The 27966-nt window shown below is 63.5% G+C and overlaps 2 protein-coding genes across 5 annotated transcripts; one reads left to right on the forward strand and one right to left on the reverse strand.

Annotated features, from left to right (window-relative positions):
* Positions 1–1750: 1750 nt before the first annotated feature.
* Positions 1751–27966, reverse strand: VAX2 (ventral anterior homeobox 2). 3 transcript variants are annotated; one of them, XM_042807589.1, is made up of 4 exons: positions 26504–27966; positions 25655–25951; positions 20402–20589; positions 1751–4715 (listed from the first exon to the last, which is right to left on the reverse strand). In XM_042807589.1, exons 2-4 carry the CDS (start codon positions 25947–25949, stop codon positions 4227–4229), a joined length of 972 nt encoding a protein of 323 aa, XP_042663523.1. In that variant the 5' UTR covers positions 25950–25951; positions 26504–27966; the 3' UTR covers positions 1751–4226. The 3 variants fall into 3 exon arrangements, with proteins under 3 accessions (XP_042663523.1, XP_042663524.1, XP_042663522.1); XM_042807590.1 differs by lacking the exon at positions 26504–27966 and adding an exon at positions 26171–26239; XM_042807588.1 differs by lacking the exon at positions 26504–27966 and having other exon boundaries at positions 25655–26036.
* LOC122154866 (nascent polypeptide-associated complex subunit alpha, muscle-specific form-like) lies at positions 1935–3058 on the forward strand. 2 transcript variants are annotated; one of them, XM_042807591.1, is made up of 2 exons: positions 1935–2537; positions 2747–3058. In XM_042807591.1, the coding sequence occupies exons 1-2, from the start codon at positions 1935–1937 to the stop codon at positions 3056–3058; spliced, it is 915 nt and encodes a 304-aa protein (XP_042663525.1). The 2 variants fall into 2 exon arrangements, with proteins under 2 accessions (XP_042663525.1, XP_042663526.1); XM_042807592.1 differs by having other exon boundaries at positions 1935–2531; positions 2741–3058.

Consider the following 27966-nt stretch of genomic DNA (forward strand, 5'->3'; position numbering starts at 1 on the left):
GGATGGAGGTGGAGGGGGGTTGGGTTAGGATGGGGATGGGGTGGGATTGGGGTGAGGGGGGGTGGAGAGGGGGGTGGGGGTGGGATTAGGGCAGGAATGGGGTGGGATTGGGGTGCAGATGGGTGTAGGGGTGGGTATAGGGGTAGGGGTGGGGGTACCAGGGGGGTGAGGGCAGGGTTGGGGTAAAGGTGAAGTTTGGGGCAGCATTAGGGGCAGGGGGAGGGGTGGGGCTGGTTGGGGGGGGCGGGCTGGGGTAAGGTTGGGGTTATGAGTAGGGGTGAGGGGTCTGCGCCCCCCCCACCCCACCTCCTCCCTGCCACAGGCTGTGGGTGCCGGTGCGGGGGGGGGGGCTGCTGTGGGGTGGTTGTAGAGTAACTGGGCTGGGGCCGGTGCACAGGGCAGCCCGGGCCTGCTGGGGGGGGGGGGGGGGGGGACGACAAGGAGGGTGAGGGGGTGCTGGGGGTGTCTCCAAGGGTGCACGCTCGGGGGGGGCTCTGGCGATGCGCGGAGGTCGGGGCGAGCAGGGCTTCAAAACATCACCCACGGGTCCTGGAGGCAACGGAGGAGGAGGAGGAGGAGGAGAGGAGGAGGCAGGACATAACTTTTATTAACCATTAGAAACCATAAGAAACCAGATTATTTGTCAAAGTTTTACATCCAGTACTTTTTTTAAAAAAAAACCCAACTTTCTCTTTTTCTCACTGATATACGTCAGGAGGAGTGGGGTGGGCTGGGGGTGAGCCGGCTTCCCCCCAGGACCTTCCTGCCCCCCCCGGGGCAGCTTCGCTGGGGTTGTTTCCTTTGAGAGGAGAGACTTTGGAGACGCAGCAGCTTTGGGTCAGATTTGGGGCCTTTTGGGAAAGCAGCATTTGGGTTTCGATTTGCGGGACAGGCAGCCCGTGGCCTCCCTGCCTCGCCTTCCACCCCTCCCTCTGGCCACTGAGTCGTGGGAGGAGGATGCAGGAGACCCCCAAGGATGCCCCAAGCTGGGCAAACACACCGGGGCAAACAGCCCCCCAAAAACCTCCCAGGCTTTGGGGGCTCTCTTGAAAATACAATTGGACCTTGCTTTCTCTGAAATGCCCCAAAACTTGTGAAGGTGCAAGCGTGGGGGGGTCACTCCTCCATCAAACCAGACCGAGTTTCCTCCCAGTGACCCAAGGTGGGAGGAACTGGGGTCCTTGGGAAATTCCTGGGGAAAAGAGGGAAAAACCTGTCCCGGGGAGGTTTGCAGGCAGGATTCCCCCACCTCGGCCCGGCTCTGCTCGCTGTCTTCAAACACCACGTTTGCAGGCCAGGGAAGGGCAAAGAACGGCGATATAAATATAAATGAAGTGGTGAGGGGAAGGGAGAAGGTGGCTGTCCTGTCAAAAATCCCAAACCTCAATCCAACGCGGCATCGGGGTGTCGGGGTTTGAGCACCCCAGGGCACCGGGGGGATCCGGCAAATGCCACATTTAGGGAGAGGTGGGGAGGGGTTGGCAGCGAGCTGCGGTCTGAGCCCCTCACCGTCAGCCAAACTCTGTCCCTGCTTTCTGCATCCCCGGGCAAACCCTGCCTCAGTTTCCCCACTTGCGGCCGGTGGCGGGGGGGGGGGGTGCCGACCCCTCCTGAGCTCTGCAGAGCCACACGAGCCCCAAGGGCTCGCTCCCATAAAGTGCTCCAGACGCGAGGTGATCGATAAACACCATTTCACAGAAACACTTGATTTAAAGGAAAAAAAAAAAAAAAAATAAAAATCACCAAAAGCTTTTCATAAACTCATTTATTTTAAATATTTCCCTGCAAAATCCTGGGACCACGTGGGCTAGCAGCTGTGTCCCCCATAGGGACCGGTCCCTACGGAGCAGCAGCCTGGGTGGGGGGGGTGCAGCGATGCTCAGCCCGGGCCAGCCTGGGGGGCTGCTCGGGGTAGGTAATTATTGTTATTATAGATGAAACTGCAGTGGAGGGATGAAGGAGCCCCCCCCGGTTTGTGTGGGGGTGGCCCCATGGCAGCTCCTGGGTGCTGGGAGGGGGCTCAGGGCATCACCCCACTCCTGCCACAGCCATGTCCCTGCAGGGTGTCTGGCCAGGGCTGTGCCACCCCCGGAGCACCCAGCCAGGGTGCTGCCACCCCCGGAGCACCCAGCCAGGGTGCTGCCACCCCCGGAGCACCCAGCCAGTGTGCTGCCACCCCCAGAGCACCCAGCCAGGGTGCTGCCACCCCCGGAGCACCCAGCCAGGGTGCTGCCACCCCCAGAGCACCCATCCAGGGTGCTGCCACCCCCGGAGCACCCAGCCAGGGTGCTGCCACCCCCGGAGCACCCAGCCAGGGTGCTGCCACCCCTGGAGCACCCAGCCAGGGTGCTGCCACCCCGGAGCACCCAGCCAGGGTGCTGCCACCCTGGAGCACCCAGCCAAGGTGCTGCCACCCCCAGAGCACCCAGCCAGGGTGCTGCCACCCTGGAGCACCCAGCCAAGGTGCTGCCACCCCCAGAGCACCCAGCCAGGGTGCTGCCACCCTGGAGCACCCAGCCAGGGTGCTGCCACCCCCGGAGCACCCAGCCAGGGTGCTGCCACCCCCGGAGCACCCAGCCAGGGTGCTGCCACCCTGGAGCACCCAGCCAAGGTGCTGCCACCCCCAGAGCACCCAGCCAGGGTGCTGCCACCCCCAGAGCACCCAGCCAGGGTGCTGCCACCCCGGAGCACCCGGCCAGGGTGCTGCCACCCCCGGAGCACCCAGCCAGGGTGCTGCCACCCCCAGAGCACCCAGCCAGGGCGATGCTCACACCACAGAAGGGCCAGACTCTGCCCACCACAGACCTCCCTCAGCAGACACCGGCGTGGGGGGGGGGGGGGGGGGGGGGGGCTTCCCCTTTCCCCAAGGACCACCTCATGCGTTGCCCCTCTCGGTTTTGCCACTGGCGGGGCTCCAAGCCCACCACCAACCCCCACGGAGCTCGCCCCCACCATGCCTGAGAACGGCCCCGGCACCGCACACCCGAGGCCGAATCCTGCCCGGCGGGAAGCCATCGTCACCCTCGATCAGGGTGCTGAGGTGGGGAAGAGCAGCTGAGGCTGCCCGAGGGGCAGGCGGCGGGTGCTCAGCACCTCTCAGGGCTGCACCCTGGTTCTGCCAGGTGATGGGAGCAAATTGCTGGGTGCTGGTACTGCTCAGCGCTCAGGATGGGGCTCACTGCAGTGCCAGAGCTGAGTACCCAGCACCCCAGGACGGGGCTGGGGGTGCTTTGGGGCTCCTGCCGATGGCAAAGAGCCCCCACGGCCCGGCCTGACCCAGAGGGGCAGATCCCAGTGTCACACGTGCCCACGCGTCTGCACCCCCCTCGGTGGGGGAGCAGGATGGCAGCCTGGCCCCAACCCACCAGGGTCCCCCCCCGGGAGGGTCAGAGGCTCCTCCAGTGTCCCCCGGGGGGTTGCGGGGGTGGGACAGCACCAAAACAGGGGCTGGGAGGGTGGTTTGGCTCCGCGATCAGTCGGGGCAGCTGCTTGCTCCCGAGCGCGGGGACCGCCGGCGCAGGGGGGGCTGGAGACATCCCCGGCACCATCGGTCCCCCACAAACCTCCCCCAGCCCCGGGCTGGGAGGGGACAAGCCCCCCATGGGAGCAGTGTTCCCCACTGGCACAGGGGACCTCAATCCCCCCCCCAGCCACCGGGATGCTCCGAGACAACCTCAGCAGGTGGGGAAACTGAGGCCCGACGCTTGCCCACGGACACCACGGCCAGGCAGGGCCAGAGCCCGGCGCCAAAAAACCACAGGGCACCAGTAACCACCCCCCCGCCCCCAGCATCCAACCCACTCCACCCCCCCGGAGCTGCTCCTCTCCCAGCACAGACCACGGCATCATCTTCCAGCCCCTGAACGGGCGATATCTGGAGGGGGGGGGACGTGGCCCTGGCAGATCCAGCGGCATTGGCGAGGGAAGGGGCAGCGCCGGTGACACGGGACACCCAGGGACATTCCACCCCCCCCCCCCCCAGGCATAACCGGGTTCAGCATCAGCAGGGTGGCATCCCCGGGCAGAGCAGGGTGTGCGGGGAGGGGGCCGGGCGTGCACGCTCACACACGTGTGAGCACACTCGCACGCACACCCGGCCGGGCGGTAAACGGGCTTCCACACCCCACTTGCCAAAGGGCAGCTTGCGTGGGGGGCACAGGGGGTGGCGAGGCGGGGTGGGGGGTGGGGGTGGGCAGGGGGGAGAGCTTTTGACACTCATTTTTGATTTAAGGGCTCGGTTTCTTGCTGGGTATAGAATTGTCTTTCCTTTCCAGCCGTGTGTAAGGCTCAAAAGCAGAAGTGCCCAGTCCGTAAGCGCCCGGGAGGTCGTGCAGGCTGCCCAGGAGTGGCCCCCCAAAGCACAGCGGGGTGGCCGGCAGCCTGGGCGAGGAGGAGGAGGAGGAGGAAGAGGCGAGAGAAGGGACCTGCAGGCTGAAGGCTCCCGGCCCCGGGGGGCTGCTCCCGCCGCCGAGCCCGGGGGAGGTGGTTCCCGGGGTGGCCAAGCCGGATCCGTTGCCCGTGGGAGCGCCGATGGGGTTGGAGGTGGGAGAGAGGAGGCTGGGGGGGGCCGGGACGGAGAGGAGCCGGCCTTGCTCCAGCAGCCGGAGGATGTTGCAGGTGGCGAAGGACTCGGAGGTGGCGGTGGAGCGTTTCTCAGAGTCCCTGCTCTGGTCCTTCTTCTGCTTGGTGCGTCGGTTCTGGAACCAGACCTTGACCTGAGTTGGGGGGGAGCAGAGGGACGGGGGCGGGGGGGACAGAAAGGCACGGACGGAAAGAGAGCGCGGGGGGGCCGGGGGAAGAGAGGTGAGAACCAGGAGAGAGTGAGAGATACGAGAGAGAGAGAGAGACGTATTAAAAAAAAACACCCAAGCGAAATCCACCCCCTGCCACAGGGACTGCGGAGAAGTCGCTCCCGCCTGCCGCTTCCAGGGAAACGGCAAATTCCTGCGGGTGCCAGGAGGGAGCAGGATGGGAGCCCAGGGATGGGAGCCCGGAGCCACGAGCCCAGGGATGGGAGCCTGGAGCCAGGAGCTCAGAAATGGGAGCCCAGGAATGGGAGCCCGGGAATGGGAGCCTGGAGCCAGGAGCCCAGGGATGGAAGCCCGGGCATGGGAGCCTGGAGCCAGGAGCTCAGAAATGGGAGCCCGGGAACCGGAGCCCGGGGATGGGAGCCTGGAGCCAGGAGCCCGGGGATGGGAGCCCAGGAATGGGAGCCTGGGAATGGGAGCCTGGGGATGGGAGCCTGGAGCCAGGAGCTCAGAAATGGGAGCCCGGGAACAGGAGCCTGGGAATGGGAGCCCAGGAATGAGAGCCTGGAGCCACGAGCCCGGGGATGGGAGCCTGGAGCCAAGAGCTCAGAAATGAGAGCCCAGGAATGGGAGCCCGGGAATGGGAGCCCGGGAATGGGAGCCCGGGAATGGGAGCCTGGAGCCACAAGCCCAAGAATGGGAGCCCAGGAATGGGAGCCCAGGAATGGGAGCCTGGAGCCACGAGCCCAGAGATGGGATCCCGGGAATGGGAGCCTGGAGCCAGGAGCCCGGGGATGGGAGCCTGGGAATGGGAGCCCAGAGCCATAAGCCCGGGGCTGAGCCACCCTGGCTCTGCCCTGCGCTGGCTCTCTGGGGGATGCTGAGCTATGGGACATGTTGGCTTCTCCTCTGTGATGCTCATCAAAGCCAAGTTTGTGTCCCCACCTGCAAACCCTTCCCTCGCCGGGCCAAGACGTGGGGCAGGGCGGAGGGTCCCTGGCTTTGCCACGGCTCAGGGGAACACGTTAGGGGACAGGATGGCTTCTGGTGGCCCTGGATCTCTGGGCGCAGGCCCGCTTCTGTGCCCGAACCCCGCTGGGGACATGCCCACCCCAACAGTAAGGAGCGAGTCTGGGCTGAGGCCCCAGGGGAACCCCCCCACACCCAAAACTTCCCCTGACTCACCCGAGTGGGACATGGACCCAGTCCCCAGCCCGCAGCTCCCATCCCCCTGCAGCTGCCCCCGCACCCCCTAATCTCTCCCCTGGGAGGGCAGCCCCCCCTCTACATCCCCCCCCCACAGGCTTCTGTCCCTCCCTGGCAGAGCAGAGGGGTAGGAGAGGCAGACAGAGAGACAGAGAGAGGCGTGAGGGACAGACAGACGGATGGAGATGGAGGTGAGGGAAGGAGACGGATGGGAAGACACTCGGATTAGAGGGTGGCGGACGGGAGCGGACGAGTGGGGCGCTGGCGGGACCCCGGGGGCAAACCCCAGCCCATCGGCACAGGCTTTGTCCCCGCCTGGCTCCGGAGCCAGCGGGTCTCAAACTCATCCGAGTCATCGGAAACTCACTGGGGCAGGACAGTCGCTCACTGACACAGCCCTCACGCGTCCCCCGGCACAATAGACCCACAGTACAGAGCTAATGGAGCGTGGGGGTGGAGGAGGTGTCAGCCCCCCCACCACCACCACCACCAAACCCCACCGCCCCGGCCCCTTTCCAGGGACATAATAGTGGAGCTGACGCCTGGGCGAAGCCGGCCGGAGGCTGGGGGTGCTCGGGGGGAGGAGCGGCAGGAGCTGCCGCCGAGCGATGGGGGGACACCAGGACCACGGGGCTGAGCTAATGACCCCCCCAGCCAAAAGCTGCTGGGACCACGGGCCACTGCCAGCCCACGTCCTGACCCCCCCCACCCACAGAGTTCCACGGGGAAGCTCTAGAGAACATCCCATGCACGCCTTGGCCCCGCACGGGGACCCCCGCTGCCACCGGGACCGTTGGGCTCGCATCACCCCCCAGCCGGGTCCCCAGGGCTGGTGTCCCCCCCTCCCCGTCCCCATCGGTCCCACCACGCCAGCGAGCAGGATGGGTTTGGGCAGGTCCCACGTCCCCGGGTACGGTGACCTGAGGCAGAATTAGCAGCCCACCGGCTTTTCTGGCAGGGACCACCCCGAGGTGCCGAGTTCTGGGGGGTGCAGAGCCCCAGAGCGCAGGCGGCGGGGCCGAGAGGGACTCACGCCGCCCCGCGATCCCGTGTCATTACTGACACCTTAACGAGGGCCCGGTGTGAGTCCATGCAGAAACGCACAGCCCCGGCCCTCTCCGCTCAAAGCATCCCCCAGCCACCCAACTCTGGAAGTGCCAGAGCTCACCAAAAAAAAAAAAAAAACTCAAAACCCAACACCACCACCCACGGGTGAGGTTTGGCATCTCCTGACCTTTTCTGGGTGCAGCAGCCCAGTCCCTGCCCCGGCACGGCTCAGCTTCACCCCTGAGCCCCAAACCAGGGTGCTCCAGAGCCCCGCTGCCATAAACCCAACCCAAATCCCACTTCCTTCAGCCCAACATCTGCCTAAGCCCGCTGCCGAGGTTCCGGGGCTGGGAACCCACCGCCAGCTTTCCTCCCCTTCTCTCCCCGGTGTCTGCACCCCCCCAATTTGAGCGCATCGCCTCCAGGTCCCCTGAGATGTCAGCGGGTCTCAGAGACCCACCGAGGCTCCACAGGGATTTCACGGAATCATTGAATCACTGAATCGTTGAGGTTGGAAAAGACCTTTAAGATCTTTGAGGCCAATCGTTAAACGATCACTGTCAAGTCCACCACTAAACCATAGAATCACAGGCCGGTTTGGGTTGGAAGGGACCTTAAAGACCATCTAAACCGGGCACCGGCCGTGGGGAGCCTGACACGAGGACGAGGAGACACCAGGCGTGGTCAGCAGGTAGCGGCTGGAAAGCGGAGCCAGGGAGGAGGCAGAGCCTCTTTGGGCAGCACAGACAGCGTTAGTCCCCGCCGCAGGGCACCCCGGGAGCCAAACTGGAAGCGGGCTGAAGAAGGGACTCAAAAAAAAATTAAAAAAAAAAAATCCTTGCAGGAGACCAGATCCATCACGAAGTAACGTGATGATCCGAGTCCCTCCTCGTGGTGAGCGCTTCCCGAGATGCCGGCGGCTGGGGAGTCGTGGCGAGGACAGGACCACTTCACACCCCGAGTATTGTTTTCTCTACTCATCCACCACCGGCCACCAGTAGAGACAAGCTCCTCAGCCCTGGTGCCCCCTAAGGCCAGCTCTTACGTTCTGGTTGTCTTCTACAGGTTGCACAAAGCAAACCCAGCTCAATAAAAACAAAGGGCCCTTGTCAGGGTCTCCAGTCTTTGATTCCCCCTCCACCTCCCCACGGGAGCTCATTTTTCTCAGGAGTTTTGGCTTTTGTTCTGTGCTGCTGCTTCTCCTTGGCCAGCTGGGGAGGAACGTGCCAGGGGCAGCGGTCATCTGGTCGGGTATGATGAAGAATACCACCAATTAACAGCCATACAGATGGGCGAGGCCAATAAATAGATCGATATGAATTGAAGCGGATATTGATGTGCAGGAATTCCTGGTGCTGAAACCAGTTCCACACCGCGGGGGACAGGAGGGGGGGGGACGCTAAAGGACGGGAGGGAAAAAGGGTGGAGGTGACACCGGCCTCAAACGTCCCAACACGGGGTTCAGCTGGGGAAGGGTGCCAATATGGTTTGCAGGGGAGGAGGAACCCAACTGGGAGACCAGCCCAGCACCTCCGCACTCCCAGTTGGACATCCTCTGCTCTCACCCCTTCGCCAGGGCTGGCTGATGCCCTCGGTGATGACCGCGCCTCCGTTTACAGGTAGAGTTAGAAGGTTTCTCCCCGCCTCCGTTCTACATCTGATCCTCTTGCAGGAGGTTCTCCCGTTCTCGACCCACCTCTGCGGTTCCTCTCTGCGCCCATCACACTGGAACACCAAGACCCAAGCTGAAGGTGCTGTGCTAAATACGGTTTCCTCACGCCTCGTACACTGACACGAGCTCTTCCCCCTCTGCACCGGTGACGTATCGGATGAGCAGGATCACGTTTGCCTTCGTGGCTAAAGCGCGTCTACAGCTTGTCATTAATTAGCAGATCCATGTCCTTTTCATCCTCCATTATGATCAAGCCCTGAGTTCCTATCACTGGGGATGTAAATAAGCTCAGCCAGATGCAGTCCTTGACGAGTCCATGAGTAATTTCCCTCCAGCCTTGATCCTCTGTTTTTCAGCAACATCCTCCACCATCTCCCCTCACCCACACCTTCCCCTCCACACGGCAAGTTCGCTACTTGCCTTTTGCTCCAGTTCCATCCACAACTCCCCATCAGCCACCCCAGCAAGCGCTTTGCCAAAGTCTGCCTTCGTGAGGCCGGCTTCATTCTCTACAAAAGCGGCTTTTCTTCCTTGTCCGAGTTACTGGGTGAACTGGTGCGTGCCTGTGACGTGGCGATGACTCCCTTCCCAGTCTGGCAGGGAGGGGGGGCAGGGAGGACCATGCTGGCACATCCTCGGCGGGCACCACACCTCCGGCGTCTACGGAGGAGGGAAGGTAGGGTAGCCCGCTGTGCAGTATTTTGTTTCTCAGTTCAGTGAGCTACGGTTAATAACCGAAGGGCTGCGGGAGGAAACCAGCCACCTCTAGCTCTCCTGCCAGACTGGGGGGGCGAAGAAGAAAGCGAGAGCGAGGACACCCTTTCCCTAGGAATGGAGAGAAAGGCCAGCTCCCAGATGCGCCACTCTGGGGGACACCCGGGATGCTCGGATGGGGAGGGCACGGCGGGGAGGGAGAAGCCTCCCACGGCTCCGGAGCACCCCCAGGACGCGCCCACGGCTCCCACAGCTGCCACCAGCCCCTTCCCTGGGGCTGTGGGGTCCAGGACCGCACGCGGCAGGCCAGTGGGGCCAAGCCTGGACGCGGGCAGCCAGAGGCCAGCGTGCGTTCGGACGTCACCGAAGAGCGGGACAGGAGAGGTCACGCGTGCACCGGGCGAGGAAGGCGACTGTCCGAGGGACGGCGAGGAGGCGAGCCGGAGAGAGAAAACATCCCCAGCGGCCCTGGGAGACACGGCAGGCAGGAGGCAGCAGGACGCGGAAGGTCGGAGGACCTGCAGGTCTATAAATCCACACGAGCGTTTGGAGAAGGACGCCCGGCGCTGGATAGCCAACCCAGTACTGCGACAAGGTCTAGTGTCCACCCTTCCGCAAGGGATGTGACCGGCTGGAGGGGTCTCAGGACAAAGCCCCTGGCGTTTCTGGAATCTGGAAATTCTGCTTTGCTCCGTCTCTGCAGCAGGAGGGAGACTGGTAAGAGCAGGGGCCTCCTTGGCACCGTGGGCAGAGGTAGGAGGTGATCCCTGGGCTGAAGCAAGGCAGGCTCGAGCAGTGGAGACACTGCAGGTGAACCATGCAGAGACCTGCCCGTGGAGCACCGTTCCCAGGGCAGGAGCGGGCTCGCCACCACACAGACCCGCCTGGTTTTCTTAAGGGACGTGTCCTGGATCAGGTAGGGTGAGGGGGAAAGTCCTACGAGCTGATCAGAAAGGTCTGTCTGCCTTCTGAGTCCCTTTAAGCTTGGAAGAGTAGGACTTCTCTAGGTTCTGCGGCAGGAAAATCGAGCAGGAAAATCCGCTCCGCCCTGGGCTGGATGTTTCCATAAAAAATTCAGGGCAGAGATCCCAGCCTGTCCACCAAAATAGCCACGGGCCACATGTGCGCGCACCAGGGAGGGACCCGGAGCTCTCTCAGCACGGCTGTCCACCTTGAACTCGCAGGTTTTGGGTCACGCGTGACAGACGTGGTCCCGTCATCGTGCCTTCCCTCCTCTGATACCAGCACGAACGCGCCGAGCCCCGAGGGCGGCGCTGCTTGGCCAGCGTGAGATGTCTAAACCCAGCACCACGGTTGTTCTGGAGGAGAGGTGGCTTCCACAGCCCAGACTCTAACCAGAAGGATCAAAAAGCGTGTTCCTTCCTCAAAGACTTATCCAGGTCTAGGCCTGCCATGGTGTAGGTACAAGAGAAGGTCTAAAGGTACCCAGCTGGGTGCCCACCTCCTCTAGGACCTGGGGGTGCTACCAGGGCACGGGGGGCGCCCACCTCCTCTAGGACCTGGGGGTGCTACCAGGGCACGGGGGGCGCCCACCTCCTCTAGGACCTGGAGGTGCTACCAGGGCACGGGGGGTCCCCACCTCCTCTAGGACCTGGGGGTGCTACCAGGGCACGGGGGGCGCCCACCTCCTCTAGGACCTGGGGGTGCTACCAGGGCACGGGGGGTCCCCACCTCCTCTAGGACCTGGAGGTGCTACCAGGGCACGGGGGGCGCCCACCTCCTCTAGGACCTGGGGGTGCTACCAGGGCACGGGGGGCGCCCACCTCCTCTAGGACCTGGGGGTGCTACCAGGGCACGGGGGACGCCCACCTCCTCTAGGACCTGGGGGTGCTACCAGGGCACGGGGGGTCCCCACCTCCTCTAGGACCTGGGGGTGCTACCAGGGCACGGGGGGTCCCCACCTCCTCTAGGACCTGGGGGTGCTACCAGGGCACGGGGGGCGCCCACCTCCTCTAGGACCTGGAGGTGCTACCAGGGCATGGGGGGTCCCCACCTCCTCTAGGACCTGGGGGTGCTACCAGGTCATGGGGGGGGGTCCCCACCTCCTCTAGGACCTGGGGGTGCTACCAGGGCACGGGGGGCGCCCACCTCCTCTAGGACCTGGGGGTGCTACCAGGGCACGGGGGGCGCCCACCTCCTCTAGGACCTGGGGTGCTCCCAGGGCATGGGGGGGGGTCCCCACCTCCTCTAGGACCTGGGGGTGCTCCCAGGGTATGGGGGGGGGTCCCCACCTCCTCTAGGACCTGGGGTGCCCCCAGGGCATGAACTGCAATAACAACCGGCAGGAAGGGAAGGAGACAAGCCCAGTGCCATCACAGATCTGTCCCCTCCCTCCCAGACTGGCAGAGTCACCCAAAGCCTTCGGGACTCATTACAACAGTCCTCAGCGTACAGTAACGCACCACCACCATCTCACCGACCCCCCCAGGTAGCTTTCCCCCCCCCCCCCCCCCCCCAGCACAGCAGAAGATGCCTGTGGCTTGGCCCTTTCCTTGCTGGTGGAGAGGCTGGACGTGGTGTCCGGCTAGCAGCGACCACGAGGAGAAGACCTCGAGCAATTTGGGAAGTTTGAAACCTGCTGCCTGACGGTTTGAGGAGGCGCTTCCCAGCGCGGGGGGTGACACCCGGCCGGTGTCCATCCCCCGCCAGCATCCTCTCCCCTTCTCCTGGCGCCCGTCACCCAGCAGCACCGGAGGGGGCTCAGCCCCTCGGGCTGCAGGCTCGGCCATCGCCCGCCACGGGACGGTCCCGTCGCATTCCCATTTCCAGGGAGAAAGGAATCAGAGGGAAGAAATCCCCAAGTGCCGGGAGAAGGGTCTCAGGGGAGATGGCAGCTCTGGAGCGGGGGCGTAAAGGTTGAATATATTTTTAGATATTTTTAAAATATTTTCATATAGTTATATTTAAAATATATATTATTATTTTTATCGTTATTATTATTATATAAGGATTTTGTATTTTGCCTTCTTCCCCCAAAACAGTCTCCCCCGGCCCGCTCCCGCCCTGCTCACCCCAGCGGCACCCAAGCTGCCGCTGCCCCCGCCCCGCGGGAGCCCCCCCAGGACGAGGGCGGGGGAGGCGCAGAAGCCGCGCTGAGCTGCCGCCGGGATGGGAACACCGCGACCCCCCGCACCCCCGGGCAGCTGCCGCCGCGGGGGGGGGTCCCCGGGGGGCTCGGAGCCCCCGCGCCCGGGAGCGGGAAGGGGAGCCCTGGGAGAGCCCGGCGGGGTGTCCCCGCGTGCCCCCGGCCGGGCCCCGTGTCCGTCTGCCTCGGGCGGCTCGGGGCTTATTTTATGCTGGTTTATTGTGATTTTATCTTATTTTATTGTTATTTTATTTTGTTCTGCTTTGTTTTATTTATTCTGTTTTATATTATTTTATTCTGGTTTATTTTATTTTATTTTGATCTGCTTTATTTTATTTTGTTTTATTTTATTCTGTATTTTTATTTTATTCTGGTTTATTTTATTCTATTCTGTTTTACATTATTATTATTCTATTTTGTACTGTTTTATTTACTGTTTTATTATTATTTTATTTTGTTTTGTTTTATTTATTCTGTTTTATTTTATTTTATTTTGCTTTATTATTATTTTCTTTTGGTTTATTTTATTTATTCTATTTTATTTTATTCTGGTTTATTTATAATTATTTTCTTTTGTATTGTTTTGTTTTATTTTATTCTATTATATTTTATTTCATTTCATTCTATCCTATTACATTCTATTCTATTTTATGCTATTCTATTATTTTTATTTTCGTTTTTTACATTTTATTTTATATTGTTTCCTTTCATTTTATATCATTTTACTTTCTTTTAATATTCTTGTATTTTATCTTCAACATACACCTCCCCTTCGTGCCTGCTATGCGGCTGCCTGAGCAGCTGAGGCTCACAGGGACGTACCCGCAGCCCTCCGCCCACTGGTGTTTTCCCTGCACATGGTTTCCCTCGCCCGAGGAAGGATTCATCCCCCCAGGACCGCTCCCGGAGCCCCCTGGACCCTCCACCCCCGTCCCACCCCCACGCGCCCCCCGGCGATTTGGGGGGTTCAGCCTGGGAGCTGCCTCGCTCTGCCCCTGCTCGGCTCCTCCGTCCCCCCACGCTGCCCGAAGCGCTCCCCACTCCCCGTGGCCGCATCCTGCTCGGCGGGGACCGGGCAGTGCCCCTCCTTTCCCCACGTTTTATTTTCCTTCACATCGTCCGGCACCCAACCGCGGCGCTCCGCCGGCAGCCATCCCCGCTTGCCACTGGGACCCCACAGCCCGTGTCCCTGCCCACCCAGGCACGTCACGCCGGCGCACCCGCTCCCACGTGCCTCCTTCTCCCCACCCCCCCCCCCCCCCCAAAAAAAAAAATCCTGAACCCCTTGGCCTCCCCGCGCTCAGCAGCCAAACAGGACAATCCCCCTCCACCCCCCGGACACCCCCGGACCCCAGCACCCACGCGGGCAGGGCTGGGGGGTACCCCCTTGGGTTTTTGACGGTGTTTATTTTTTTGGCAGCCGAGGTGGGAACCATCCTGTCCCCCGCACCAAACCTCCAGCCAGAAGCACGCCCTCGGCCTGCTTTTGCTCGGAAATTCCGGATATTTTCTGCTTCGCGGCAGGGGGAACCTCCCGGGTGCTCCCTCCCTCTGCAAACACGAGATGAAGGAGCAGGGAGAGGCGGGCGGCCCCCCAAGCGAGCTGGCCCCGGGGGAGCATCCTCCAACACCCCAAAATCGGGTAGAGACAACCCCCCTGCCTCCTCCGAGGTGCCCCCGAAGGCCGACGGATGATTTCCCCCCCCCCCCCCCCCCCATTTATCGGGGTTTCGGAAAGTGCTGCGGTGCGGGGGGTGCGGGGTGGGGTCACCCACGGCAGAGCCCCTCACTGGGCGGCGGGGCAGGGGGCTGGGTGGGATGTGGCGTTTCATTTTCCACGCACAGGGCAAACCTGTGTGGTTTTGTCCCAGCGGAAAACAAAATATAGCTGGGGAGGCGGGAGCACCCAGCTGGGGGGTGCGGGCGGGCAGGGGGACCCCGGGCAGCGGCTGGGGTCTGGGTCGTCGCGTTTGGGGCTCCCGTCCCAGCATCGGAGCTGGATCCAAAAGTGTCTCCAAAACCAATTTCCATCAGAAACGGTGGTTTTAAGGAAAAAATTTCCCATGAGGGCTACGCCGAGAGAGCCTCGGCGATCACTCTGGAAACCCCCAGCCCCCTCGCAACATTTAGAACTGAAAGTTTCAATCACAAATTCTGAAATCGATTTTTCACTGTGCAGGCATTTCCGATTGAAAATGCTGAATGCTAAAAATCTCAATTAATTATTTCACATTCACTTACACGATCCATTTTGCCTAGCGCCAGCTGAGCTTGGAGAACTGTAGAGGTACCCGGATATTTTGGGTCATCTAATTCACCACAGGAGCAGCTCTCCTGTAGACGAGCCCCATTTCTAGAGCATCCTCTTGATCCCCCCTGAGGAGAGCGGCTCCTTTCCTCTCTTCAGAAATATTTTCTAACCAAGAACCCAGTGCTCATCACCCGAACCCGCTTCCCCAGCTCCCTGACGTGCTTTGGGAAACAAAATGCCAAAAAGGTGCATTTTTGAGGAACCCGAGGGGCTGGGGCCAGGCTGCTCCCGCCCGGTCCTGCCGTTACCTGGTTATAACACAGATTTATTGCCACCAGCTCTCGCGGCTGGACACGATGATTTCCCCAGCTACCTGCATCCCCGTTGCGCTGTCCCCTGCCCCGGAGCCCCCCAGGTCCCTCGAGGAGGTGGGTCAGACCCAGTTTGGTTGAGAAAACAGGAAAACAGGGCACGCTTCTGCTGGGCTGGTTAGTTCAGCCTGTCCTGAAAAAACTCCAGCAGAAGCGACCCGGGGGGGGGGGGGGGGGGGGGGGACGGCGGGCAGGAGCACCCAGGGGTGGGAGCAGCACCCCTCAACCCAGGCTGCATTGGGATGGGGCACCCCGACTGCCGCTTCCCACGCAGGGGGGAGGAGGGAGAAAACGTTCCCCCCGCCGGGCAGTTACCCACTGGAGAACTCCCCAAACAGCGGCGCTCCGAAAGCAGCCGGCTGGAGGCAACGCAAACCACAGAAGGAGTTGGAGAGGATTTTCTTGAGCAGAGCAGGGCACGACAGAGGGGTAGGGGGGAGGGATTGGTGATGGACGGACAGATGGACGGACGCCTCGTCAGAGAAGAACGTGCTTGGCTCTGACACCCGTATCTTCTGCACGGTCTAGAAAAGGGATTTCCAAGGAAGCTTTGGGAATTCAGCTGAGGACGGCAGAGGCCCTGGGGGCAAGGAGCCCTGCAGCGAGCAGACCAGCGTCACGGTCCTACCCCCCCCCCCCCCCCAACACCTTGTGCCCTGGGGAGACCCCGGCCCGCAGCCCCCCATCGCCAAGCTCCGGAGGACCCTCACCTCCTCCAGACCACAGCTTCCCGGAGGTTCCCCCCGGCCCCGAGAGGACAACCTGTGCTGGCACCAACCCTCGTTTCGCTGTTCTCCCGCTGCAGGGACTGATAGTTGCCAATGACTTGAGGTGCGATTAATTTTTAACGGCATCGTCTTAATTGCCGGCCTATAAATAGGCCTTCCCGCCCCTCCTCTGCTTTCTCACGTATGTTTTGCTCCACGTCATGGGGATCACGGTCCTGAAAGCTCCGTGCTGCGAGCAGCCCCCCCCCACGCTGTGTGGGATGCTCGGAGCCTGGGGGGGGGGGGGGGGGGCGGTTATTGAGCCACCTCTGCCAAGGATGGCTCAGGGTCAGTCCCAAGGAGGCTCTGCCAGCCCAGCTGTGACGGAGCCCATCGCGGCGATGGGAACACGGGGGGCTCCCTGGGGGTCCCAGGGCCTTTCCAGCGGCCAGCAGCGCGATGCTGAGCCCTCTTCTCCCCACTCTGTGCCCCACCGTCTACTCTACAAAGGGTCTTCGGGTGCTGCGCAGGAGCCGAGGAGCCCAAAAGCTCACCGGTATCTCCCGGGGGGTCCGTGGGTCCCTGGGATGGTTTGACACCAAAAACTCCACTGCCCACTCACACCCAGGGCGAGCCGAGAGCTGCCGGCAGCGCTCCCGGGCGCGGGGGCCTGGGGACACCCCTCGTCCCCCAAAGCTCCTGCCCGTGGGATGGGATGAGCCACCTCTCAGCGGAGACACGCGGCTCGGAGCGGCGTGGAGAACCGCCGATACAACCAGCCCTGTCCTGAAGTCCCGGGTGCCCGGCCCTCCAAAGGGGCCCTCGTTAGCCGCCTCTCTGTCCTTGCTCTAATGAGGGCAGGGAGAGCTGCTGGCAAATACACCAGGGCGCTTGAACCTGAGCCTGGCGTTGCACTCCTGACCCGGAGGGCAAAGCCTCCTGGCCCAGGCAAATCCCCTCGGCCAACCCATCCCGCCTCTCGTCCTGCCGGATTTGTGGGAATTATCCTCCCCCCGTGGTCCTTCTGCCTCGCAGCCTCCTCTCCGCCTCGCTTTTCCCAGCCCTCAATGTCACCAAAAAGGGGCGTTTTTTCCCCCAGTGCGTTGCTCGGAGCAAGCCCGCTGCAGGGATAGGGGCTGTTCCCTGCTCGGAGCGTGGGGCTGGTGCCTTGGGTGGGTTGTGGCAGGGGGGGGGCTCGGGCAGCCCCCCCCGCAGCTCTCTGCGCCATCTCACCTGGGACGAAGCAGCCAGCCCATCCGCGTCCCCACGCCGCCGCTCGACAAGTTAATGAAAATATTCTACTGGCTAATTAAAGTCATTTCATGCTAACCACGTCCGTGGATTAATGAGGAAAAACAAAAGCACAAGTGGCACAGGGCTGGAGCCTGAGCAGCTCCCGGCGAGGCAGAGCAGGTACGTGGCTCCCAGGGGGACCAGGCCAACTCCCCAGGCTCGGGGGGGCAGGTGGAAGCCCACCGGCTTCTGCCACCACAGCTCCGAGCAGCCCCCCCGCACGGCTGCTTCTCCCTGCCTTAGCCTGGGTGAGCCCCCCCCTTCCCAGGGGCAGGGGCCAGAGACAAGAAAGCAAGAAGATCCCTATTCCCCAAGTGGGGGGCTGTTCTGGCTTCCCTGCCAGGGGCTGCGATAGCCTCCTGCTTCTAAGACTGCCGAAACTCAGGATCAGATGCCAGGAAAGTAAAATAAGAGCCTAGAAGAGGTGGGATTTTTTTTTTTTTTTTTTTTTTTTTTTTTTCTCCAGCAGGATTTCTCAGGGGCGCAGCCTGATCAGCGGACCCACTTATGGGGACGCTTGGTTGCAGCTCTCCAGCTGCGATGACATCGTGTCTCTTCCTATCTGATCACGCTGTTTACACCACTCTCTTCTCGCAGGGGAGCGGAGATGAATCATTCTTCCCACCCTGAACATTCGCAAGCACAAAAAACCCCTCTTCAGCAGCCCCTTCTTCCGTGCCCCCCGCTTTGCTCTCCCCTCCCGTGGTGGGCTCCCATCACGTCCAGGGGTCCCGGCAGAGAGCAAAGTCTGGCAGGGGGAGCTTCCTAGTCTTGAAATCGAGACCTAATCCAAGGGAGGGATGGAAAGGATCCGTCCTGCCGTCCCAACCAACCCGCACAACGCAAATATGAACCCAAAGAGAGCCACAAGATGCTACTGGTTGGGAATCCACCGCCGAAACATTAGACGAAGCAACGACACCGTGAACTCCCCTAAATCCTGGGAGCTGCTCCTGGTTAACGCCGGGAGGAAAAATCCCCCAAAGTACCCAAAATTGTTGCAAATGTTGTGTTTGTCCCTGTCTGAGCGGACGGACACAGAGGAGCCTGGTGGGACAGGAGTGGCTGGCGGGGAGTCCCCCGTCTCCGGGCCACATCCAGAGCGGAGCAGCACGCTGCACAGAGCCGTGCAACACCCTCCAGACCTCAGGGGTCTAGTAAAACCCTGGGGCCGCCCAGCTCTTGCAACGACCGAGGAAACCTCCCAGCTGTGAACGGCGAGGGACCGGGGTGGCAGGGGATGCCTGAGTGTGCAGAGAGCCTGAAACCACCACCCAAGGGAATCTGCAGCCCGGTAAGGAGAGGAGGAAGCCGGGCAGCGAGCCTGGCACTGCCACCCCCGGGCACGGCGGTGGCTGGGGAGGGACGGGGGGCAGCGGGGCAGCCGGGAAGGTACAACTGGGAATTTGCTGCAGGGAAGGAAATGCTGTGAAAAGCACAGAAAGGGATTCAAAAAGACAGAGATGAAGGAGAAAGATGGGGAAAAGAGGATGCGGGAGGGAGAAGAGAAGAGGAGGAGAGACAGCCGTGGCCTACAGGGTGTGAATTTTCTCACTGAGTGATGAAGGCAGCAATGAGACGCCGAGCAGGCAGTACATCAGCGGACACTGGTCCCTCCGGAGAGGCTGCACCCTCCCGGCCCGGGGCTGCGGCAGCCGGCCCCCCGCTCGGCACAGCCGGTGCCCCGCAAGCTCTTCCCCCGGCACGGCACGGCCGAGCCCACCCGTGTCCCTCCCAGGTCCGTGGAGGTGAGACGGGGACTGGGATTTCGGCTGGGACCCTGGGAAGAGGGACCTCAGTGCAGCACCCAGCTCACTGGGGTGCTTTGCTCCTAACAGCCGCACACCAGCACCTCCTTGCACGGGTCCCACAGACAGAAACCTGCTCCTTACCAAGAAAAAAAAAAAAAAAAACAAAAAACAAACAAACCAAACAAACAAAAAAAAACACAAAAACCAAACGCTGCTCTGCCACCAAAAGAACCAAAAGCAACTATTTTTTACGCGTCAAGGTTCTGCTCCCCCTCGCAGGACCGCACAGCGAGCGCCCAAGCACCACGGAGCAACAGGGTCTCCCCAAAATCAACCCCCCCCCTCGGCACGTGGTGGGGGCCTGGCTGCTGAGAGCCGGGAGAGGTTTCCTTCACAAGAAGTTTGGAAAAAATTGAAATTATTTCTTATCTGAAACCATGTAGCCGTCTCCAAACATGCCCTTTACCGGGCAGAGAAGGGGCAGACTGGGCTGTCGGGGTTTTTCTGTAGGTCCCAGCTGTGCTGTTTTGCACGGCCATCTTCACTAATTGCATTATTATTATTATTATTATTATTATTATTATTATTATTATTATTATTATTATTACTGCTACTATTTCTGTATAAATTTTCAAGCTGAAACCATCGCAACCCCAGCGGATGCATTTTCTGGCTTAGCAGACGGCAACACCAACTTCCCAGCCACCCGCCACCTCTCCCACCTCGGTGGAAGAAAAACGGGAAAATCTCCCCCCCGCCCCCCCCCCTTCACCGGCAAAGCTCCTCGCAGGGCCGGGCATGGCGGGAGGGGGGGACGGCGAGGATGGAGGGGAGATACCCGGACCACGCCGCAGCTCCGGGGGGTGTGTTGGGGGGGGGGGATCCCCCGATCCGCAGGGACCATCCCCAGCAGCGTCCCCACCCCGTTGGGAGCGGGAGAGCGGAGCCACGGGGGGCTGGGGAGCGTGGGGGGGTGCGGGATCCATCCAGCTCGTCCACGGCCAAACGCCCGATCCCGCCAGCACCCACGCTGCCGCCCGGCCCCGCTCGCCCACCCGGGGCTGTGGGTGCTGCCAGAAGGGGCTCGGCTCCCCGCTGACGCCCTCCCGCTCTTTTTTCCCTCCCCCGCTTTGCCGGAGCCTCCCGGGGAAACTGGAGAGGCGGGCGGGGGGGGGGGGGGGCTATCCCCTGCAGACCCCACTCAGGGCTGCCCCCCCCCCCCCCCCCCCCCCCCCCGCTCCCAACCCCCAAAATTCACGAGAAAAGGGTGGAGACAAAAACCACTGCCCGCAGCGCCACGCCACGCTCCCGGCCGCGCTCAGCCCCGGCTCCTCACCAAAACACCAGCCAGCACCGAGCCCACCCCCCCACCCCAAAAAAACACCTCCCACCCGCCCCCAGCCCCACTTTCTGCCCTCTCTGCCTGCCCTTGTCCCCCGTCCCCCCCCCCCTCCCGCCAATGCTGGTAGCCCCGGAGAGCTGCGGGTGGCCACGGGGCTGTGCCCCCGGCCCGGAGGAGCCGCCACGACCCTCACCTGGGTCTCGGAGAGGTTGAGCTGCCGCGCTAGCTCCGTCCTCTCCCTGCCCACCACGTACTGGCAGCGCTGGAACTCCAGCTCCAGGCGGTAGAGCTGCTCCGCTGTGAAGGATGTCCGCGTCCGCTTGGGCCGGTCCAGGTCCAGGCCCTTGGGCAGCACGATCTCCCGGATCGTCCCCTTGGCATCTGGGAGGGAAGCGGGGAGAAGGGCCGTCAGGAAAAAGTCTCCAGGAAAGAGAAAAAAATAGAAATAAAAATAAAAATAAAAGTAAAAATAAAAATAATTTTTAAAAGCTGGGCTATGGAGAAAAGGGACTGGGTGTAACTAGTCCAAAAGGCCGGTTACTGGTGAAGGAAAATCTGAATTCAACACCGGCTGCACCACCAGGGCTGGTGCCCGAGTGAGGGGCTCGCTGCAGGAGCAACTGGGAAAATCCCCCCAAGCTGTGGCTAGAAGGGGCGACAGCCCGTAAGTTGGTTGTTCCCTCCGGCCCCAAATGCTGCAAGTTTATAAACCTCCAGGGAATGGTAACAAGTCTTGCTGAATATTTTTTTTTTTTTTTTTAAGAGATAAACAGAAACCATAAAGTCTCTAAGGAAAACAGAGCGTTTAATCACAGAAATAATAGTTTCTGAAAGCCAGAAGCAGAAAACAGTTCTATACCTAAAAACAGCTCAAATTAAAGATTTTTTTTTTTTTTTAACTAAAAATGTATTTTATTTTTTATCTGTGTTCTTCCTTGGGAATACTGGAAAATTTTTATCTCTCTTACAATTCCCTTCTTTCCAAACTTATTCTCGCTGGAGGAATATTTTCCTGAAAAGCAGCAGCTCCTACTCTGGGGCAGTTCTCTAATAAAGGACAAGTTTTAGAAGCGCCGCACGCCCCGAGCCGCTCACAGCAGCGGATTTCACGAGGCCGGGCCTGTCGCGGGGAAGCAAACGCCGGAGGGTTTAGCTCCCACGTTAGCCCCTTCCGCGCCGCGGGATGCCGCGGCTTCATGTTCCGCTGGCAGAGGACGAGCTCTCCCAGGAAAAATCCAGGGAGCCCCGCGATGCCAGGAAGCCTGTCCCAGCTCCGTGGGCTGCGATGTGCCCCGACGGGCTCCGTGTGCCACGTGCGGCACCAGGTTTTAAAAACGAGCTTTGGAAATCGCCCGCCGGGCTCCTGCCAGACCCCAAACCCATCGCGCCCCTCGACCCGTGCGCCCGGCTTTCCTTAAGCACCAGCAACAGCGGTGCAGAGCCCGGTTTGGGTGAGCTCTGGCTGCGGAGCTCCCCGGTTCTGCCCGGGGGCTTTCCTGCACGTTAAAAACCAGCCACAAAAGCCACGCTGGGCCAGCAGCCACGACTCCAGGCCCTGCTTTCAGCCCTGGCTGGCTCCGTGCCGGAGAGACCCGAGGTCCCCAGCAGCCCCGGCTGGAGGTAAGTCATTTTCTCTCTTTTTGCCCGACTCAGGCGTGAAAGGATTATAAAATTGCTGGGGCAGGATGGGGAAAAAATAGTGAGGAATGGCCTGAGAAGGGGTGATGGAGCTGGCGTGGAGCAAGCACAGACTTGGGAGAGGGATCCCAACCCCCAGCTGGTTCCCCACCGCTACGTTTTGGTGCGTGGCAAGCGCCAGCCTGGCTGGAGCACGGCCCTGCAGCGGGGCTCGGGGGGGGGAACGGGGCGGGAGAGGGTCTGGCAGAGACCCCGCACCCCCAAACCCCACAGGTGGGCACGGGGCTGTTGGAAAGGAAAGGGGTCGGAGGTGGACGGGAGGGATCTCTGGCAGGATCGGGACGCCAGGCTGGGAACCATTTTGCGAGGAGAGGAAGAGCGTTGGCAGGGATGCTGCCCGGACCACGTCCGCACGCCCGTGGCCGCGCCGCGCTTCCCCGACACAACAACAGCCGGGGCTGCCAGCGAGGAGTGGCTAACAGCCGCTCCCGCTTGCCAGCCGCAGCTGCGAGAAGCTGCCCCTCCACCCTCGCCACCCCGGCCGGCGCTGCCGGCGTTATTACGGGTATTATTTATTGTTATTTTCCCCCGGCAGCTGGGGGGGGAGCAGGCTGGGCACAGCCCCAGAGGGAAGGGGGCACAGCCCCAGAGGGAAGGGGGCACAGCCCCAGAGGGAATGGGGCACAGCCCCAGAGGGAATGGGGCACAGCCCCAGAGGGAAGGGGGCACAGCCCCAGAGGGAAGGGGGCACAGCCCCAGAGGGAAGGGGGCACAGCCCCAGAGGGAAGGGGGCACAGCCCGCGGTGCCAGCTCAGCAAGGGAGAGGCAAAACCCCTCGCCACAGCCCCACTGCACGTTCCCCGCAGCCCATCCATGCAGAATGCAGGGGGGTTCCACAGCCATCCCTCCGTGCCAGGAAGGGCACAACACCATCCTGTCTGAGAAACACCCCTTTCTGAGAGCCTTCCCCCCCAGCAGCCGCTAGATCTCGGGACCCCCAACACCCACCAAGTCCTGTGGGGTTTGCCAGCAGCCCTCGGCAGCGGGGCCGTGGTGACATTTTGGGGACCAGGCTACACCTGATGGCAACACATCCAGGAGAAGGTCTGGGGCTGAAACCCCCCAAAAGAGATCTGGTACCAAGGGGGATCAAGCCCTCCTCTGCTTTAGCAGCTAAATACAACAAGGCAGGACGGGCAGACACGGCCGGGGAGCAGGAGGGAAGGCTAGTAGGCAGCAGCTTTGGGGTACCGACCCCCCCAAGCTGGTAACAAGAGGTTTTTCAGCCCGCCCGCGCTGCAGCGCAGCATGGCAGGCTGGGAGGGACGCATCCTGCACACCGAACCACAGAACCAGGCACACACAGATGCCCCCACACACCCAGGGACACCCCACGCACACCCGTGTCTATGGGGGTTTCTACACCGACACGGCCACCGGGACGTTTCTGGGGTGCACACTCACCCCTCTCCATGCCGGGGGGGGGGGGGGGGGGGGTAGCGTGGCCATGGTGACACACTCTGGGGAGGCACAGGAGCCCGCAGCCCTTCTCAGCGCACCCCAAACAGCACCGCAGTCCCCCCCCCAGAGCTCCCCACATCCCCCCGGGGCACAGTGCTGGGGCAGCCCCCGGGAGGTGAGCACCCTGATATCTGCTCCCTTCCCCTTCCAGCGCCACCGGCCTGGCTCCTCCAGCGAGTCCTTATCCCGTTAATCCCCGCTAAGGACCGACCGGCTGCTGGTCTGCACCCCCCAACCGTGCCCGCACCCGGCAGCGCCCTCCAGCCCCGCCGCCCCGACGAGACGGGGATGGCCGGGCGGTCAGGGCCACCCTTCCGCGGGCAAAGTGGCCCAGTCGCGGCGGCTGGAGGCTCCGTCCCGCACGGCCGGTCCCCGGTACCCAGATGTACCGGTGAGCGGACGGAGCCCGGCCGAGCCCCCGGGAGAGCGACCGGCCGGGCACGGAGGATCCCGCCGCTTCCCCCCGAGAGCCCCGTCCCCGCCAAAGCCACCGCGGGCGAGCAGCGGGGACCGGCGGTAGCCCCTGGGGCAGCGAGGGGAAGGCGGGGAGGGAGATGCGGCCCCTTCCCCCGGGGCAGGCAGCGAGGTGGGGGAGAGCGGTCCCCCGAACTTGGGGGAAAATTGAAAATATTTAAAAATATATTTTAAAAAGAAATCTTTTTTTTTTTTTTTTTTTTTTTTTTTAAATCCCACCTCGCAGAAAAATCAGCCTAGAGGCGCTTCCCCGGCACCGGCCGGGGCTTGGCACCGACCCCTTCCCCGGGAGCGGGCCCCCGGCCGGGGCAGGACGGGGAGCCGGGGGACCCCGTGGCCCCGCAGCCCGAGTGTCCCCCCCCCCACGCCCCCCCCCCGCATTATTTCGGCTCCGTTCCCGTTTATTTGCGGCTTTTCTCCCCGCCACCATTTTGTCCGCGCCGTGGCGGCTGCAGCAAGATGGTGAGACCGGCCGCTCCCGGGGGCGGGGGGGGGTCCCCGGGGCCGGGAGAAGCGGGGACCCTGCCCCGGGGGTGGGCACCGCCCCCCCGGCACGCTCGCGGCCCCGGGCCCGTCGGGGCGGCCCCGGTAGGACCGAGACCGGGCGGAGGAAAGGCCCGACCCCGGCCTGACCCCGGCGGGAGCTGCGGTGGCCCCGTTCGGCGACCACCGAGGAGCCGGGGCCACCCCGCGGCGGGACCCCGGGGCTCGCTGCCCGCTCCCCCCCCCCCCCCCCGCCGCCGAGGTGCCCGGAGAGCGTTTAGACCGCGACAGCCGGGTTGTCGGCGCCAGGCGCCTATCGCGACAGCGGGGAAAGATGCTCGGCTGGGCGGCGGGGCTCCGTGCGACCCGGTGGCGGGCGGGATGCCCGAGCCGAGCCGACCCGTGCCGTGCCAGGCCCCGCTTATGGCGAACGAGCGGAAACACGGCTCAGGCCCCGCCGCCCCCGGGGGAGCCCGAGCGGCCGCGGAGCTTCTCCTGGCTCCGGCTTGGAGGGCGGCGGAGGCGGGGGGGCGGTCGGACATACGACGCTGAGCATCCCCCCCCGCCCCCGGCCCCGGGCTGGAGCCGCGCTGCTGCCCCCGCAGCCGGGGAGCGCCCGGCACTGCCCGCCTGCCGCATCCCCGCCGGGGTTCCCCAAACTTTGGGGGTTCGCCACAACCCAGGTTGGTCCCAGCCAGCCCCGGGGCGGCGGGATGCACCGGCTCCGGGTCCGGCCGAGCCCGCCGCGTCCCCCCATCCCCGGGCGAGCGAGTGACATTTTAAAGAGGTTTAAAAAAAAAAATAAAAATATATATATAGAGAGAGAGCGCGCGAGCCCCTAACTCGCCGCCGCTGCATGACGCTTTTCTCCTGCGACAACGCTTTAAAAGCAAAACTGATGCTTTCACCCCTCTCCCACTGCCTGCGCGTCCCCCCCCCCCTCCCCGGCGGGGCTCAGCCAGCCCGTGGGGGATCCGTGCCCCCGCGGCTGCTCCCCGAGCCCGGTCCCTCGGCTGAACGGCGAGCCCGGCCCCGTTCCCGGGAACCGCACGGCGGGAGCGGGCTGGGGGAACGGGCCCGGTCCCCGCCGCACCGAGCGGAGCCGGGGGAAGCCGCGGCGGGGCCGAGAGGCCGGGGCGAGCAGCCGGCCGGAGCCCGAGAGCGGCCGGGGATGCGCTGAAAGCGGGGCCGGGGGAGCCGAGGGGTGGGTGTGAGCCTGCCCCATCCCGGGGCCACCGGGGCGAGCAGCGGGGACCCGGTCGGCGCAGGCGGGAAGTGCCCCGGTGGGGGGGGGGGGGGGGGAAGCGGGCCCCGGCGCCCCTGCCCGTACCTCGCACCAGGATGCGGCGGCAATAGTCCGCCTCGCCGGTTCCCGACGGGCTCTCGCTATCCGGGGCGCACTCCTTGGAGGAGCCGGGGCTGACCGCCGACGTTCCCGGGATGTCCTTGAAGCCGCCGCGGCCGCCGCCGCCTCCTCTTCCTCCTCCTCCTCCTCCTCCTCCGCCGCCGCGCAGAGCGCTCTCCAGCTCCGCCCGGGTCGGCGGCTTCTCCCGGGCCCTCCCGGTGGCGGTGGGCTCGGCCGGCAGCACCGGGCTCCTGCCAGGCTCGGCCCCTCCATCGCTCATCCCTGCGGGCGCCGCGGCGGGATCAAACATCAGGAGGGAGACAGACAGAGAGACAGAGAGAGGAGGCAAGACTAGGCGAAGGGGGGGGGGGGGGGGGGGGGGGGGAGGAGAGCCCCCCCCCCCCCACCCTCCCCAGACCCCCGCCCCTCCCCGGCCCCCCCCCGATCCCCCCTTGGGGCTCAGCGCCCTGGCAGAGCCGGGGGCACCGCGCCCCAGCTCACCCCCATGGCCGGAGACCGCCGGGGGCCGTCGCTCTCCCGCCTCTCCGCGACGGAGCCGGCCCTCTCCCACCCGGGGGGGGGGGGGGGCTGGCATTTAAAGCACCCCCCCCCCTCCTCTTCCTCCTCCTCCTCCTCCTCCCCCCCCCCCCCGCTCCACCGGCCAGGGGTGGGGACGAGGACAGGGTGGTGGCGGGACCCGTCGGGGCGTCCCGAGAGGGTGCGAGGGGGGGTAAAAAGGAGTTAAAAACTTTGACAGGCGGCTGAACCGCATCCCACCCCCCCACACACACACCCCCCCTCTCAAACCCTCCCCAGCTCCACCTCCCGCCGAACCTCGCTCCGGGAAAACTTGAGGTGCTCCGGCCGCAGCCGCTGCCCTTCCATGGGGAACCGGTCCCGGTGCCGGTGCCGGTGGGGAGGAGCCGCCGGTGCCCGGTCTCGCCGCGCTGCGCTGGGATTCGCGTGCGGGGAAATCAATACTGGGGGCGGGGGGGGTATGTGGTAATTTTAGGGGGGCGGAGGGGAAGGGGGGGCCGAAGGGAGGGAGCTGCGGAGGTAGAAGCCGGGGTCCTTATTGCTCCGGCCCCCACCCCGCGCCTCTGCGCAGCCCCCGCCGCGGCGGGGAGCGGTTCGGGGGGGTGGAGGGTGGGGGAAAAGGAGCGATTTTAAATTAACGGCCCGGCACAGACGCAATTTCCTGCTCTCCCGGTTCCGTGATACCGATGGGTAAACAAAAGACCCCCTCGGCGGTCGCTGCCCGGCCCCGGGAGTACGGGCAGGGCCGGGGGCGGTGGCTCCGGCTCCTTCTCCCGCGGCGGGGGGGGGGGGGGGGTCCCCTCTTCTCGGGGGCGACCCCCGTCTGCGCAGAGAAGCGCTAACCGAGATAGAAGCAAATAAAGAAATAACCCGGCCCGGCTCTGCCCGCCCTCCCCTCCCCGGGGCTGCCCGCACCCCTCGGGGCCAGCCGGGGGGGGCTCCCCCCTCCTTTTCCCCACGTTGCCCCCCGCTGCCCGGTAGTCCGAGGGTCCCCGCTGCTACCGGAGTTACCCCAGCGCCCCCGCCACGGGATCGGGCAGCGGGGGAACCCCGAAAACACACACGCTGCCCCCCGCTCCGGTACAGCCGCTCCCGGCAGCTGCGGCCCCCCCAGACCGGCACCGGCACCGAGGCGAGCGGCTCCTTGGGCGACGTCCCAGGCCGGGGGTCCCGGGCAGCTCCCCCCCAGCCCCCCGGGGCTCCGTCCCGCCGCTCTCTGCAACGGGGCAAAACCCAGCGGAAAAGCGGCGGCGGCGATGCTTCACCTCGAGGGGGGCCGGGGGGGGGGCGGCACCCCTCTTCGCCTCGCCTTGTATCCCCTCAAATCGAAGCGGTTGTAATGACGGTGGATTAAAAATAAATAAATTAGCTGTTAATCCAATTGCCGAGAGCCCAACATCCCCGAGAGCTCAATCCCCAGCGACCGGGACCTGGCGAAGGACACGCCGGGGGGCCCCGAACCCCCCGAGACCCACCCGAGACCGATGCTGCCCGGGGCTGCGGCGGGCTCGGCCGGAGCTGGGGCGTCCCGGAGGGGTCTCGGAACGCTCCGGTTCCCCGGAGGGAGAGCTCGGCCGAGCCAGGAGCCGCCCAGCCTCGGGGACGAAAAGTTCAAGGCCTCCAAATTTGCCTTTGGGCTGGGGTGGGCCCTGTGTGTCCGTGTGTGAGGCAGGCTGTGGCCGTCCCTGAAATAGCCGAAACAGCGCAGAGCGGATAAAAAGAGATTGGGGGGAAAAATAAAATAAAAGGGAAAAAAAAGA

This window comes from Tyto alba, unplaced genomic scaffold (genome assembly GCF_018691265.1).
Source record: "Tyto alba isolate M040663 unplaced genomic scaffold, T.alba_DEE_v4.0 Super-Scaffold_6, whole genome shotgun sequence".
NCBI lineage: Eukaryota > Metazoa > Chordata > Aves > Strigiformes > Tytonidae > Tyto > Tyto alba.

Bases quoted from the DNA above. Each gene is read 5' to 3' on its own strand.
- LOC122154866 (XM_042807591.1), top strand. From the start codon at position 1,935: ATGAAACTGCAGTGGAGGGATGAAGGAGCCCCCCCCGGTTTGTGTGGG. The intron at 2,538-2,746 runs GAGCACCCAGCC...TGCCACCCCCAG, and splicing joins CCAGGGTGCTGCCACCCCCG to AGCACCCAGCCAGGGCGATG.
- VAX2 (XM_042807588.1), bottom strand. From the start codon at position 25,979: ATGTTTGATCCCGCCGCGGCGCCCGCAGGGATGAGCGATGGAGGGGCC. The intron at 20,590-25,654 runs GTACGGGCAGGG...CTTCCCTCCCAG, and splicing joins CCGCCGCATCCTGGTGCGAG to ATGCCAAGGGGACGATCCGG. The intron at 4,716-20,401 runs GTGAGGGTCGTG...CCCCCAACTCAG, and splicing joins TCAACCTCTCCGAGACCCAG to GTCAAGGTCTGGTTCCAGAA.